Here is a 14,580-nt window from a genome sequence, read left to right on the forward strand (position 1 = left end):
ATTCCTCTAATTCAAAACCATAGGAAGTCTTCTCTATTTTAATAATTATAGCACACACTTACACAAGACATGCAGGAGGAACAAGTGCATTACCAAAAAAGATGGAATTAATTTAAACCAACAAAATATGCAATTCAAATAAGGCTTGTGCTCAAATACCAGCAGGTCAGAAAAGGAAATAATATAGTTTCCTATGATAAATAGGGTTATTTCCTGCTGTTTAAATAAATCTGTATTTCTTATTTTGTTCTCAATTTGTAATCCAATCACAATTCTAGCAATAATGAGCTCCCTGGGAGTTTAAATCAAATTATTTATTGTTATTAATTTTGAGAGTTTATGTTAGTCTAACATAACATCATTAGCAAAATGCAGTAGTTGTGAACAGTAAAACTACGGTAGTTCACATTGACTGGTACTTTCAGAGCTATATGTGGATCAATTGCCTGAGGCTGTGTTCCAGAGTGTCTAGGTGTGGTACTCAGTTGTTATTTTGCTGATCAGTAACTACTTGGACCCTATGGTTGCCTTAAAGTAAAATTAGTAAGTCAGTAATAATTTCCTTGGGTTATTTTACTGGAATTGTTACATGTTCTACAGATATCCCTATATTAGTTAGTCCTGATTCATGAGATGGATGTTATAGTCAAGAGACATGGTTAACATGTCTTTACAACTGATAGATTTATCCTCAGCAGTCCGATCAGCTCCTGACCTGAGCTTGTGTTGTTCAATGACTTAGAATGTTCTCTAGTTCTTAGGCATATTGTGAAGGTTTTGAATATAGCTCAGGATTTGAGGTTCCTCTGAGCATCTGAAGCACAGTTTAAGCCTTTCCATGGTAATCAAGCTGCAAACTGAACATGGTTAGCCTTGATTCTATATATATATCCCAACTGTATGAGTAAACATGTCCTGTGCAGGAGTGACTCACAACTTCTGAAGCTCTTAACAAAGCACAGTTGAATCATCTAATTAGTAAAACAGTAAACAAAAATTTCAAAACTTCCATATGGCTTTGGAGGGGCTAATCTTTTTCTGTGTGTTCATACACACTTTTTCATTGCTCTTGAAAATGAGGTACATATCAAAGAAAAAAGAAATCATTTGGTGGTGTGTTTGGTGGTTTTATCTGGATTTGAAGAGACCTGGAATTAGATGCTCTCCAAAAGTGTAATCAGTATGAAGATAACACAATCTCTTGTGAGTTCACAATCTGAATTTTCTATTATTACTTATGACTTGCATGCCACTTAAATTATCTTCAATATTATATAGAAATGAAAAGCATCACTCATTTTTCCACTCCCTTGGAAATCTTCCATCTTACTGCCAAAGCCTTTAGTTTCCATTTTGTGTCCTCAAAGTGATTTCCTTAAGCCTCAACCTCTCTACTATGACCATATGTCTCTCAAAACTAGAATTCAGGATACCACTACATGATATGCCACTGATTCAAAGAGCATATTCTGTGTTTGTGCAAGGTAAATCAGTTAGCTATATGATATTAAATAGAGGCTCACTCAGAGCTGGGACTCCGGGTTTACACCATTAAGGGATGAATGCGTTGTGCCTGAAGAGCTTCTAGCATCTTCTATCTCCTAAAGACACCAGTGGAAGTGCCTCAATGGAAAGGAGATGGAGAGTTGGGGAGTCAGGATGAAAGATCTTTAAAAGAGTCATTTGAGTTTCACTTTTCAATATGTAAAAGTCTAATAGGTTTCATGATGATATTAGTTTCTCAGTCTTAAGAAGAGGTGATTCAGTAGCTGGAACTTAAAGAATCCACTCAGCAATGTTTAACTGGACCTTGTGAAATCTCCATCTTCTTTTTCTGCCAGCTGTTTCATGCAAGACCACAGCCTCTTGAACTTTGGTGAAAGTGATGAGCTGAAGGAGAGAATACTTTTTTCCCAAGCCAAGTAATTTCTGGACAACCATATGCTTCTTCCAGTAATAGAAGGTTAAGTTCTCACTGTGAACTTCTTAAGTCCAGAGACAATTAGATGTCAAGGGAATACTTAGATTTCTTTAAGTCAGTTGAAAAGCTTGTAAACAATGATAAGGTCACATTAATTTCACTGGACAGCCAAGGAGGAAATTTCACCTATCCAATGCTTTTGTCAATAGTCACTGTAGTTTGTACACATCTCAGTCACAGATATAAAGAACGAAAAGAATATTATTAGGCAATTCAGCCACATCATAGTATTTTGCTTTCTGTGATTATGAATAATACATTTGAAATGTCACCCTTTAGCTTTCTGAATGAGTCCTGGAGATTACTTTTGCTACCACCTAATCTTTGCATTAACTTGCTAACAGAATGCAAGTGTCATTCAGTGCATTACTAGAATGACAGTAGAATCAGATCTCATATTGCATCTTGATTATTGCTGTCTCACAAAAGGAGATATTTTATTGTACGTATATTAAACATTTATACTAAACTGCTTACATTTATATATATTTAGAAGTTGTATACTTTTTTGAATGAAAGTGAAAAACCTGTATGTGCATTGTAGAACACTGATTCTCATTAGAACTTTTGCAACAGATACAGAAATGTATATTGTTACTGGCTGCTTAACCTTGATTCCTTATTTCACTTCTCTTCTGTCAGAACTTTCTTGTCAGATGGAACAAATCATCTTTAAATAGTCCAAAGTCTTTTGAAATCAGAGGATTGTATTAAATTAGTTTTTTAAATTAATTATTTTACAATATTTAAATAACATTTTACAGATAGCTACATATATATGTTTCTTAGTCTTATGAAAATTTTTGCCTGCTGCATGACTTTTGCTTACTATATGTGTACTTTTCTGTTAGCCTTTTTCTTTAGGATTACTTTTAATATTCCAAGTTTGTCAATTTGTTTCTTTTTGGAAAGTAATTTGAGAAATGTATTGCTCCTTCCACATTTGAAATTTCTACCAAAAACCCCACGCTGGCTTGCATAGCACTATAGTAAATGTATTCAGACTTACATCACTGTAAATTCTGAAATCTGACGGGGTTAGCTCCACTCAACACTGTTTGGATTTATGCCTCCAGGTGGTGTTACTCCCTGCAGCTATATTTAAATCAACAGAGCTATTTTGATATATGCCACCCGGGGTGAATATTTTGTGATGTGTGGCCTAGAAAGTACCAATATGTTCAGAAGTGACTGTTACTGTGTGTGTGTGTGTGTAGAGGGGGAGGAGAGGAAGGGGGGAGGTTAAGCTTGTGCCTTTCTCAAAGTGACTTTTAACAGTAGACTTGCAGAAGCCAGATGTTTGGCTCTCTGGAGATCAGCACCATTTTAGGTGCCTCAGACTTAGCATTTGTGACCACTAAAATCATTAGATTCTTCTGAAGTGGCCAAGGGCATCGTGCCATGGAGCAAACGTACATCCTTGAAATCACAGAGAAGTCTAGCTTTATGGTATAGCATATACATATAATCTATACATGTTATAGATTTCTGAATTATTATTTATATTAATCTATCGTTGAGGCCTATAACACAAATTTGGTAGTTTAAGGGAAATCTAATATTAGTGCCTGTATCAGTTTACAAAGATATCTAAAGCATTTACAAACTCTAACATTATACATAAGTTAAAAATTGTAGTAGAGAAGTTTATCTGATATTTATTTGGAAAAGTTTTAACTCCTTTTTGTTTATTGCAATTAAGGGTAACGCAGCCCTTTCTAACTCATGCCAATAAAACATCTTTATGTTTTTATATACCGTAACGTATTCTCTCTCTCTCTCTTTTTCTTCTATGTTCCTGTGTGTCAATACAAAATACATAATTCATAAGCCCAGGGTTAATTATTAGAGACTTTCATTCAGCTTTCCCAGAAACACTGAGTACCCAATGAGACTTTTGAGTACTGTGTAAAATATTCAGCACTGTTTATATTGTCAGACAAGAAGATTTATTAGTCAAAGAATGAAAAGATTTACACAACAGTGGAACTATGGCTGCTGTACTGTGAGCATCACAAGTCATGTCTCAAAAATTTTTCTTGAAACTAATAAAAAAATTGTTGCTGACAATATTGACTGTGAAATTACATCTAGAAGCAATAAATTATCAGGACCGTATTGTAGACTAATTTTAGAATGGCTAATCAAAGCCAATAATTTTTCTGTTTATTGTGAGAATTGGTAGTGGTTAGATCTAATGAAGGCTGTTGATAGACACTCACTGTCCTAATTTCCTGCTTCATCAGAGCGTGTAACTGAAGTGAAGACTGACATCTTCGTCACCAGTTTTGGGCCTGTTTCAGACCATGATATGGTAAGTGATGGCCTATATTTCTACAGCATTCGTTTTCTCTTGTCTTTTTAATTTGGAGGATGAAAGATCTATGCAATAACTTATTTACTCCTTTTAAGGCTGGGCTTTTTTTAAACCCTTGATTCCAAAATGCTGTCAGCTTTTATGTGTGACCATTCCTGCTAGCTGTGACTGCATTTAAGTGCCCTGAAATTAGCAGCCTCAGTGACTTTAATAATGTGTTTTAACAGACCTTATATTTGCTACATAATATATTACGAAATGCATTAGGGTTTGGATTTGTATTCTTCTGAGAATGATTGCTCGGGTCCTTGCTGGCACATCACTGATCCAATTTGCTCAGAAAGATCATCATCTTAAAATGCAATTAACACTTATGCCTACAGTGTGACATCTGTACAGTCTAACCTGTATTTTTATATTAAAAGCTACTGATCAATGGGAAGTGACTTTCCTAGATCTTGGCTGCTGAAAGAGAAGAGAAGAGAAGATTAATGAGAGAATTAGTGTCACTTCTTTATGGAATGAATATTAAAATCAAATTGCTAGATAACTGCAGGGGATGGAGAAATTCAGAAAACTGAATGAAGATGTTGTGAGCCCTGGTCTTAAGACATATTAAAAATTGTGTAAAAATATGAATAAGGTACTTTAAATTTTGCATATAAATGAGGTCTTCACAACTAGGTTGCTATTGACAGGGAAAGTCTGGTCTGCAGCTACTATTATCTGCTGGATACTGTGTTAGGATGAATGCTGGAAACATCCTCATTAATTTAAATGAAGAAAAGAAAACAGTTCAACCTTGTAACTGGCTACGTTTAGCTAAAAACATTCACCAAACGAAAGATGAAAAAAAAAAGAGAGGGAAAAAATATCACAGGAAAGAAAACAAGTTCCATTTCTTACCACAAAATTGTAAGTTGTTTAATTTGAACTAAAACTGTAGACAGGCCTTAAACACCAGGTTATTACAAGTTTCTGACTACTCAAAACAATGTTAAGGGATGGAATAACAGAGAAAGTAACTTTTACAAGATAGTTTATTTTGTTCAATGAACTTTATGCAAAGACACCATTTTCCTGATTGCTTGGAAAATAAAATTTATAAAACTACAGTCAAATTTATAATCACAGCTGATGCCATGATATTTAAATGAGAAAGAATAGCTTGGGCAGCACAGACTTTTTGACCAGTCATTCTGCTGAGAAGACCTACAATAGAAAGGTAATCCAGGGAAATAGCTAGACTGGTGACTTGTCTCCTCAGCACATATATACAATACTGTCTAAGTACAATACGTACCGTGAAGAAGAATTAAAAAAAAATTAATTCAATGACTTCTGCTTTTTTGTTCTGTGATAATCTTGTGAAATTACAATGTCTACTTATTACTCTAAATTATACATTAAAAGAGGGGAAATTCCTTGGATTAAAGATTGTTAGAAACCAGTGACATCCACTATTTGTGTTCTAGTAATTGGTTCAGTAAAACACATCATCTTGCTTTCCCATTTCTGTCTCGAAATAGATAACCAATCACCACTGGACAAACTGAAAACTTTGAACACAGTCATGTGACTAAAATATATAATTTTTTTAAATTTAATAGTCTTTGAATTAAAACTGTAGCAGCTGCAGTTTGTAAGTGATCTGAGGTTGCTCTGTTTTTGTAGAGACCTGTCTTCTTGGGGCAGGTCCCTTGTTAATTTCCTGAAAATTAATGTAATTTAAAGTATTGGGCTGGACATAGGTGCTTGTGGAAGGTGAACAAAAAAAGAGTGATAGATATGTGCGGGTGAATGTATGCTTTATATCAATATTTATTAGAGTTGTTTTCTGTAAGTCAGCTGGCTAAGCTATTGTTTGCTCTGTTGAATCAGGTTTACTAGAAAACTCCAATGATGAATAGCAATCTAATAAACAAATGGACATGGATGCTTTCCTACATGTAGACATAAGTTTAGAGTAACTGATAGGCCTGCTGAATTACCTGGGACTGTATAATGTTTGGACTTCAGCATCTACTTATACTTTGGAGTTTCAGGTGATTTAATTATTAAGTAGAAGGTAAAGGTAATTTGACATTCCTAGGACAAACTGATATTTGTATGGGATTTGGGTTTTAAGGAAGAATAAAATACTGAAGCCAAAAATAATCTACTTTCAGAATTAAGAATAGGTATATTTGAAAAAAAATTATTGACTTCAGCTATGTCAGTATAACTGAATGACTATAGCATAAGCAATCACTACCTACAAAAAAAATCTCGAAAATAATTAAAAACCCATACGACATTGACTTCTGATTTTCACTTAGTTAAACAGGAGAAAAAATTCATCAGTCTCTTAATAAAGTGTATGACCAAAAAACTCACAAGCAGGTGTTCATATGTTTTGAAAACTAAGGAACTACAGAAAAGTATTTAGTGTAAAACTCCTACTCACCTCCCATAAAAAGTAATGTGTGTGCAGCCTACTCATGCTAACTCTTTTGCTTAAGGGAATAAGTGTGAAATCAGGGACAGAAAGAGAAAGCTAAAATGAAAAGCTTACCAGAACATAAAGTTTATATTAATTTCAATGTACATTTAGTGCAAAGTCCTCTATGCATACTACAGGTTGATTGCAGACACCATCATTTGAGGGCTACCTCAAATTTGCTCCAGTGAGCGGATTTACAGTAAGTGTAGACTGGATTGTGGGATTTGGTCACAGGGAGGCCTCACAAGCAGCTGTACTGGCACACTGAGGGAACGATGCGCTGCTGTCTGAGCCCAGGGCTGATGGCTGGGAACTGGCAATGAGCTATTCCAGCTGACGCCATATGTTATGAAACTACAGCCACAGTGAGACATCAGCATACCTAGACCATCTGTTTGCAGGAATCCAATGAAGCAGTTATATAGATAGTAGGTTGATATATCAGGGAGTACATGGTGTTCCTACCCACTCTCAATACACTCTTTTAAGAGCAGCATAGACATAACCTGTTATTCTATAAAGAGAAAGTCTTGGCTTAAACTTGTGAATAAACTTAAACAGGAGAAAAGCACTTTTAAAAATAAAAACACCCTTTTTGTGGAACAACTTTGCAGGTTTTCAGGCATGCTCTCTCAGATGGTGGATTGAACTAATCAACAGATAACTAGCTATTCTCACATGACCGTCATTTTTGTGAAATATTTGATGTATATTATCTGGAATAAGAAGCACTTTAAAATTAACTTTTTTCATAAAGACAGATTTTTTTTTTTCCTAGTAAACCTTCATTCCCACTCTGTCTGTACTGTAAGCTTTTCAGGAATGAATTTCTATCTTACTACCTTCCTGTACAGCACCTCGTCTGATGTAGACCACAGTGTGGTCTACCCTGTGTATAAACAGTCTCCGGGGAGAGATATCAGATGAGTAAATTAGAGAACATTTAAGTCAAAGTGTTATAAATATTGAATACCATACAACTTATTACCAAAGTGCAGATAAGAATCTTCTTTCTTTACCTGCACACTAAGGAATGAAGATTCTCCATTGTGGAGAATGTATTCCAAATGTCATCTCGCTCATATGTTTGCACATAGACCACTGCTACAGTACATGGTTTGAAAAAAATCCTTCTGTTCCCTTGTTCTGTATGGCATCCTCCTGTAGAAGAAAGCCCTAATCAGAGTATCTGATGACTTGATCTTAAAGATCAGCTGTCTGTCAGGATTCATTTAAGGAGAACTATTGTACATGTTAAAGTGTGTAGTAAAAGCTAAGGGGTTGAGAAATCTCAGCCAAAATGAATTCATCCTATATGGTGCAATGGCCTGGGATAGAGAAAGATTCAGTCTGTGCCAGACATGACCTGTCAGCTACTTTTTAATTGAGTTTTGTCTTATGCTGTCAGGTCCCTTATCAAATCTCTCAGACTCCTTGTTCTTTTCCAGCATAAGAACCTTGTGTTCATATAAAGTGAAGAACCAGACTCCCTTCTCTCAACCTGTACCACCTCCCACGCACCTCCTTCTTTGCAGTTAAAAGAGATAAAAAGGGAATGGCTTACACGCACACTGAAATGATGTCACCTTCTGGGCATGTCTTTTACCTTTCCCATGTGTGTAGGAGGAAATTTTCTTTGGAGCTAGTAAAACATAGAGGAAATCCAATATTTTAATGCCATCTACTGCATTTTAAACCTCCTTCTCTCCTACTCTGCTGCACACCTGGGACAAGATTTTGCACACAGTTCAACTTAAGGCCCTGACGCAGCAAAATTCTGAAGCAAGTAGTTGGCTATAAGTGTACAACTGTTGTCACTGGAGCTGAGCAAATCCAGGCTTCAGCAGCTCACTGAGCATGTGATTAAAAAAATGGAAATACAATTAAGTATGCACCAAAATGATTCACAGGTCTGGGACGCAAATAAATAAAAAAACCCCCCAAAACCCAAACAAACCCAAAGTAAGACCAACCCATGGAACTGCAACATTTCCATGCCCACAAGAAATTTATTTAGGCATTTCATGCCCTAAAACCAGGAAAAACACACCACCAGTAAGAATCACCATTCTTACTTGCTGATAGTTGCACAGGGAATAAAAAGCTCAAAATTGTTTACGTTGTAAGGAGCATTGCCATTTGTTAAAAGAAAAAATCACAAGTCTAAGGGAGTCTGCCACACAGAGATTTTGCATGCTGTTCCAGAATGTTTCTCTTTACTAACATATTCCTTTGGGCAGCTCTTTTCCTTATAGCTGTGTCACCTTCACACACAGGAATTTCCTTTATTTCAGGATCTGCCATCTCTATTGGTGGGAGATCTCAGCAAAGGTTCAGTTTCTCAGCGAAAAGATTATTATTCAGGGTAATTTTGAACAGTGTGTGGATAGCTACTTTTGACGTTTATCACAATATCATAACCATGAATGATGGAAGGGGCAGGATAATCCCATACTGAACTTTCATGTCGGAGATGAATTTTTCGCTGGGAAAATATTATACTATACTGCATTCAGAGGAGTTTTTCCACATTTTTACCCCACATACATCTATATTTTATGTATAATACTTTAACATATTTTTCCTAATTTCACCCTCTCCCTCTTAACTTTGTTCCTGTTGCTTTGTAACAAATAATTCTTTAATTTCATAGTGAGTGTTTGTTATTTTGATTCTCCCCATGTACACTGAGTCAGCCACTGCATCTCTTCCCCATTGGCCCAGTCCTTGCATAACTGAACTATAATTCTTGGCCCAAAGCTGTCTTCAGCTTGTGCTCTCTGTAGTCCAATGATTTGGCCCAATGAGCCATTCCACCTCTCGTAAATCAGACCACATAATTTTAGTGAACTGTGAACTTTTCGCAGATTGACTACGTGTTTATGCTATTGAGACACTTAGAATGAAAGGCTCTAGTAAGACCCTGTCTACCAGGCTTGTTTTCTTCTAAGAAATATATTCTTCCTGTGCTACACATACTGGCTACATATCCACAGCTTCAAATTATAGTTTTACAGAAGGTGAAAGAAAAGTGAGAAAAGGGTGAATTATTTTATTTCCACTATATTATATCTCAAATTCTTGTCTAACTTTTGATATACTATTCTCCCTAACATTTATTCTTTTGAACATGGTAATGATATTGTAGCTGTTTAATAACCAGCTTCAGGTACATTGTAAGTAATATAGAGAATAAAGGTTCTGATAATTACTAATTTCATTAATAGTCATCTTGCTTCTAGGGAACGGTAAGAATATACTTTTCAAGTTCTCATATTGCAACATACGGCATCATAAGTGTTTCCCTTTTTTTCTGAATTGATGTAGGAATACACTATAGATGTATTTTTCCGCCAAAGCTGGAAAGACGAGAGATTAAAATTCAAAGGACCTATGACTGTTCTTCGGTTAAATAATTTAATGGCCAGCAAAATTTGGACACCTGATACCTTTTTCCACAATGGAAAGAAGTCAGTGGCTCATAACATGACGATGCCAAATAAACTATTACGAATTACAGAGGATGGGACATTGCTATACACAATGAGGTGAGCCCTAAAATATTATATCCTTCATTTAGCTTGACAATTTAACTTGTTAAAGCATCATATTTTCCAAACAGGAAACAGGTTCCTTTTTGATCATAATTTGATTCCTGCTTAGTAATTATTTTCACAATAGACCATGGAATGATGGACAAACTGAGGCATTTGCAGTGTTTACACACCCCCCCCCCCCCACACACTGTGCTACCTTTACACTCCCTGGGTGTGTCTTAATCTTTGATTTTAAAAAGGTATCTATAGTATTAGGAATCCATCAGTTTGCAGAGGACCTTAATTTGGAGTTGATTTCAAGGATTCCATCAGTAAAGTATAATAAAGCCTGAAAGTTTAATATAATCTAGACTACCAGATCATGTACAAGGGTCTTTAATCTTTGGATCCTATAGAAAGCAGATTCTAAGAACTATCAGATGCACAGAGAATTCATTGCCCATTCTTCATATTTCTTGTGCTTGGGAATACAGAGCATGATGGTCTAAAAATAGACATTTCTTATTCCATTCATAACAAGAAAAACAAAAGCATTTGCAAAGTTAAGAGAAAAAAATATTTTTGTGCTGGCACCACTCTTACTGGAAATATATTATTCTCTTCATGGGTAACTGAACTTTAGCTATCCAGTTGTCAGCAGAGGAGTTAAATAAATCCTTTTGAAAAAACGATGATACACAGTCATGGAAACATTCTGGATTAAAAGACTGCAAATTAAACAATGAAAAAAAATGGTATGTTGTCTCTACAGAGCTGCATATCCCCCGTTTATGTCTCCCATGGAATCAAACAAGGTATAAAGTGATTCTGTTGACTCAAAGTCAAGATGGATAGCTTAGTACATAGGTGAACACTGAGTTTTCTTTTAACAATTTTAAAGATGTTTTTAAAAGCAGTACAAGTATTTGGAGAGAACAAAGTCTCCAGGCTTTTGGGAGCCTGTCAAATATGTTCAATTTATCCTGCAACATCTTTCAAGACTGCCTAGGCTAGGCTAGAATCTGCTTGGCTGGTAGTTAATGCAAGTCCAGGTCAATTTTTCTTGTCTTCCTAAATGTTTGGCTGTTAGGGATTTAATCCACAAGAACACTATCTTGGCAGCACATTGTTCACGTCTTTTTTTTTTGACCATAACCATTTCTATTTGCTCACCTTTGCAAGTGCCTTAATGCAATCTTCTGCCTAGTATTCAAGTATTATTGTTCATTCCTTGCTGTTGTGTGGTATGTGACTGTTTCTAGTTTATTTAATCTCTTTTATTGAGAAATATGTTTGCACCCAAGCTGATAGCAACGAAATGATTTCAGCAAATGTCTGAGCATCCAGAGTGGGCCAATTTAATGATGGCAGCAAGGAAGCAATTTCAGTTTCTAATAGATTTTAATCCTCATGCCAAGTTAGAAGTCTGAACATGTCTCTGCTGTACAGTGAAACATGGTAGAGGGGCAGAGCCAGTCGCACTGCTGTGTCTACACATGCCTGTCAGCACCCCCAGCCAGACAATTCAGGTCCCGTTCTAGCTGCTAATTAATCACATAACAGATATTATGCTATACTTATTCGATGTGTCTTAATAGAATTCTATTTGCTATTTCTATGAAACTAGAATAAATGTGTCCTTTTGCTCATTAATCCATTATAGATTGACTGTGAGAGCAGAATGTCCAATGCATTTAGAAGACTTTCCTATGGATGCACATGCTTGCCCCTTGAAATTTGGAAGCTGTAAGTTTATTTTAAATTGAGGTTTCTCCCTTTTTAGGCCACTTCAAAAAAGTATTTTGCAACTGAGAAAACCTCAAGGTTTTAATCTTGTGTATTTTTCACCTTTTTTGCAGGATTGTATTTTTATTCTTACATATATTTATATTTAATATAATGAACCTCTTCTATGTGTCTTACATATCCTCCGATGTCATGCCTGGACATTCACAAAAGAGAAAAATGACAGTGCTCTAAACATCTAGAAAAGTAGTTTGTCACATAGAAAATGTCATTAATCTTATAATTGCTTTATTTTGTTAAGACCCAAAATGTTAGAGAAAAGTAATACAGACCATGGATAATTGAATTGGTTTAGTTGAAAACAATTCCCCTACCATAGTCTTGACACTTTTAGAACAAAATTTTGCCTAAGATTATAAAATATTCATATTACAATCATGCAACATTTCTGGAAATGAAAAATCTCACAAATCTCCAAATAGAGTCCTACACTTGCAACATTTGTAACCTTAGATTAGAGAACATACTGGACAAAATGTAATGTAATTGAAATCAGTGTAATAACTGACAAAGCTTTCTGTAAGTTGAGAATTTTCACCAAAACTTTAATTTAAATAACAAACAATCTGACATTGATACTTTCAAACTTAGCTAAACATAATATTTTTAAAAATTAAATATAGTCCCCCTTCAACTCTTTAGGTAAAAAAAAAAAAAGCAAAGAGCTGCTTTGCTGTGGTTGGTTCAACAGAAACAAGGAAGACAAAAGGTGTGGAAGATGTAATAGTGTACAAATTGTTTCCTCAATGGCTATTTTTTTCTAGTAGAAATGTGTCTTTTCACTGATAATGGGTACTTAGTGGCTTGATCTATTTGAGAAGTCAACAAACAGAACACCCAATTCATTCTTCACATGTTACCAGCCAGGATGATAATTTACTTTGGGCTGAATAGCTCTATCTTTACCATGAGAAGGGACTGATATTTTGTCTTTAAAGAACTACTAGCCTCCTAGATAAGATTTGAAGAACAAAAAGCTCATATAAACTTGGAGTATAACTGACAAGAATAGTTTACTCTTGAATGTTAAGTTTTCTTACAGCACTTCCAATAAATCTTTCCAAAACTCCTTTGAAACAGAAGGAGGTGGCGGGGGAAGCCTTACTCCAGCTATTAATAGGGCAAATAGCTGCAGTGGGTTCGTGATCAATAACAGGAGATCTTTGCACCTGAGATCCCAGTTAGATCAGGATTGGTTGCAGGATTGAATTTCTTTTCAAATGCACATTAAAGTGTTTATGCGGACTGCATGTTGGAAGATGGCTAATTGTGCATAAAACCTGCTAATGCAAAGTTAAACCATCAACAGTTTTTGAACAAATGTGAACTACTAGATTGAATTTTTGTAGACTTGGTAAGACACCTGTCACCACATCTGTGCATCACTGAGCCACAGCCTAAACACCAGACACTCCCTAGTCTGAACAATAGTTCCCATTTTTTTCCCACATTGAGTTCTTTCTGGCTCACTGTGTCCCAGATTAGTGTACTCTTGGTTCACAAAGTGCACAGCTTTCCAGATTACTAAGGATCTTGCCTCGATTAAATGATTAAGAGATGCAGAAATTATGAATGAAAAGGGATAGATAATATGGATTTGAATTCAACTCCGGAACCACACCACAAGGTAAAAACAAGATAGCAAAAAGACATGCAAGTGTATCTGCATATCTTTTATATCTAAAATGGTTTCCTTTTTATCGTGCAAAAACCATTTTATTATCATAATATACATAATTTTCTTAAATGAACAAAAAAAAATCAGTGATATTTCTGATTTAAAGACCATTTCTTACACTAAAGTCAGAGATAACTGGCATTCTAAGCTCAGAGTGCAGGCATGGTCTGTCATGTTTTACAAGCTATTTTCATTATTTTTTTGTTTTGAACACTAACTGACTATCATGCCAGGTGTCCTAAACAGGGCCCAGCAAAACAATTAACTCCAAATGCTGGGAAAGGCCATGAGACAAAATCAAGGAGTTTTCAGGGAAACTTTGCATTCTCCTACTAAATTCAGGTGAGCTTTTAATCTGGGATCCTCATGGGGAGGAGTTCCTTCTGTAACATGGTTTTACTACAAACACTGCATGGGGAATTCACTGTCCAGAACAGGGCCTTAAAGCTGGACCTCTCCCCTCCTTCTCATCAGATTATATGTCATAATTATCAGATTATAGAATGTTTGTCTCAATATTTAGTTGTTGATATCAATAGAAATATCTCCCACGGGACAAATGGCTGGACCCAAGCAAGGTATGAAAATGGGACTTGCCATTGTACACAGAAAAAGAACAGTTCTTATATTTAATTGCCACTTTTTCAGTGGGAATCATGTTTAAATATATTTGGGACATTTCTGTCAAACAACTAAAGCAATTCATTACAGTCATCTTAATGCACTGAAAAAAATACTGAAAAAGACATTTAATTGTCATGAAAGCCATGCTTTAAGTGC

At 35.5% G+C, this 14,580-nt stretch overlaps 1 protein-coding gene across 4 annotated transcripts in view; it reads left to right on the plus strand.

The window, feature by feature from the left end:
* GABRA1 (gamma-aminobutyric acid type A receptor subunit alpha1) overlaps positions 1-14,580 on the plus strand; it is a 43,954-nt gene that overhangs the window by 12,327 nt on the left and 17,047 nt on the right. For all 4 annotated transcript variants that reach the window (XM_076350383.1, XM_076350380.1, XM_076350381.1 and 1 more), the window contains exons 4-6: positions 4,228-4,295; positions 10,108-10,328; positions 11,980-12,062. In XM_076350383.1, the coding sequence (XP_076206498.1) occupies positions 4,228-4,295; positions 10,108-10,328; positions 11,980-12,062 (372 nt within the window). The remainder of the gene's footprint in view (positions 1-4,227; positions 4,296-10,107; positions 10,329-11,979; positions 12,063-14,580) is intronic.

This window comes from Aptenodytes patagonicus, chromosome 12, assembly GCF_965638725.1.
Source record: "Aptenodytes patagonicus chromosome 12, bAptPat1.pri.cur, whole genome shotgun sequence".
NCBI classification, from domain to species: Eukaryota; Metazoa; Chordata; class Aves; order Sphenisciformes; family Spheniscidae; genus Aptenodytes; species Aptenodytes patagonicus.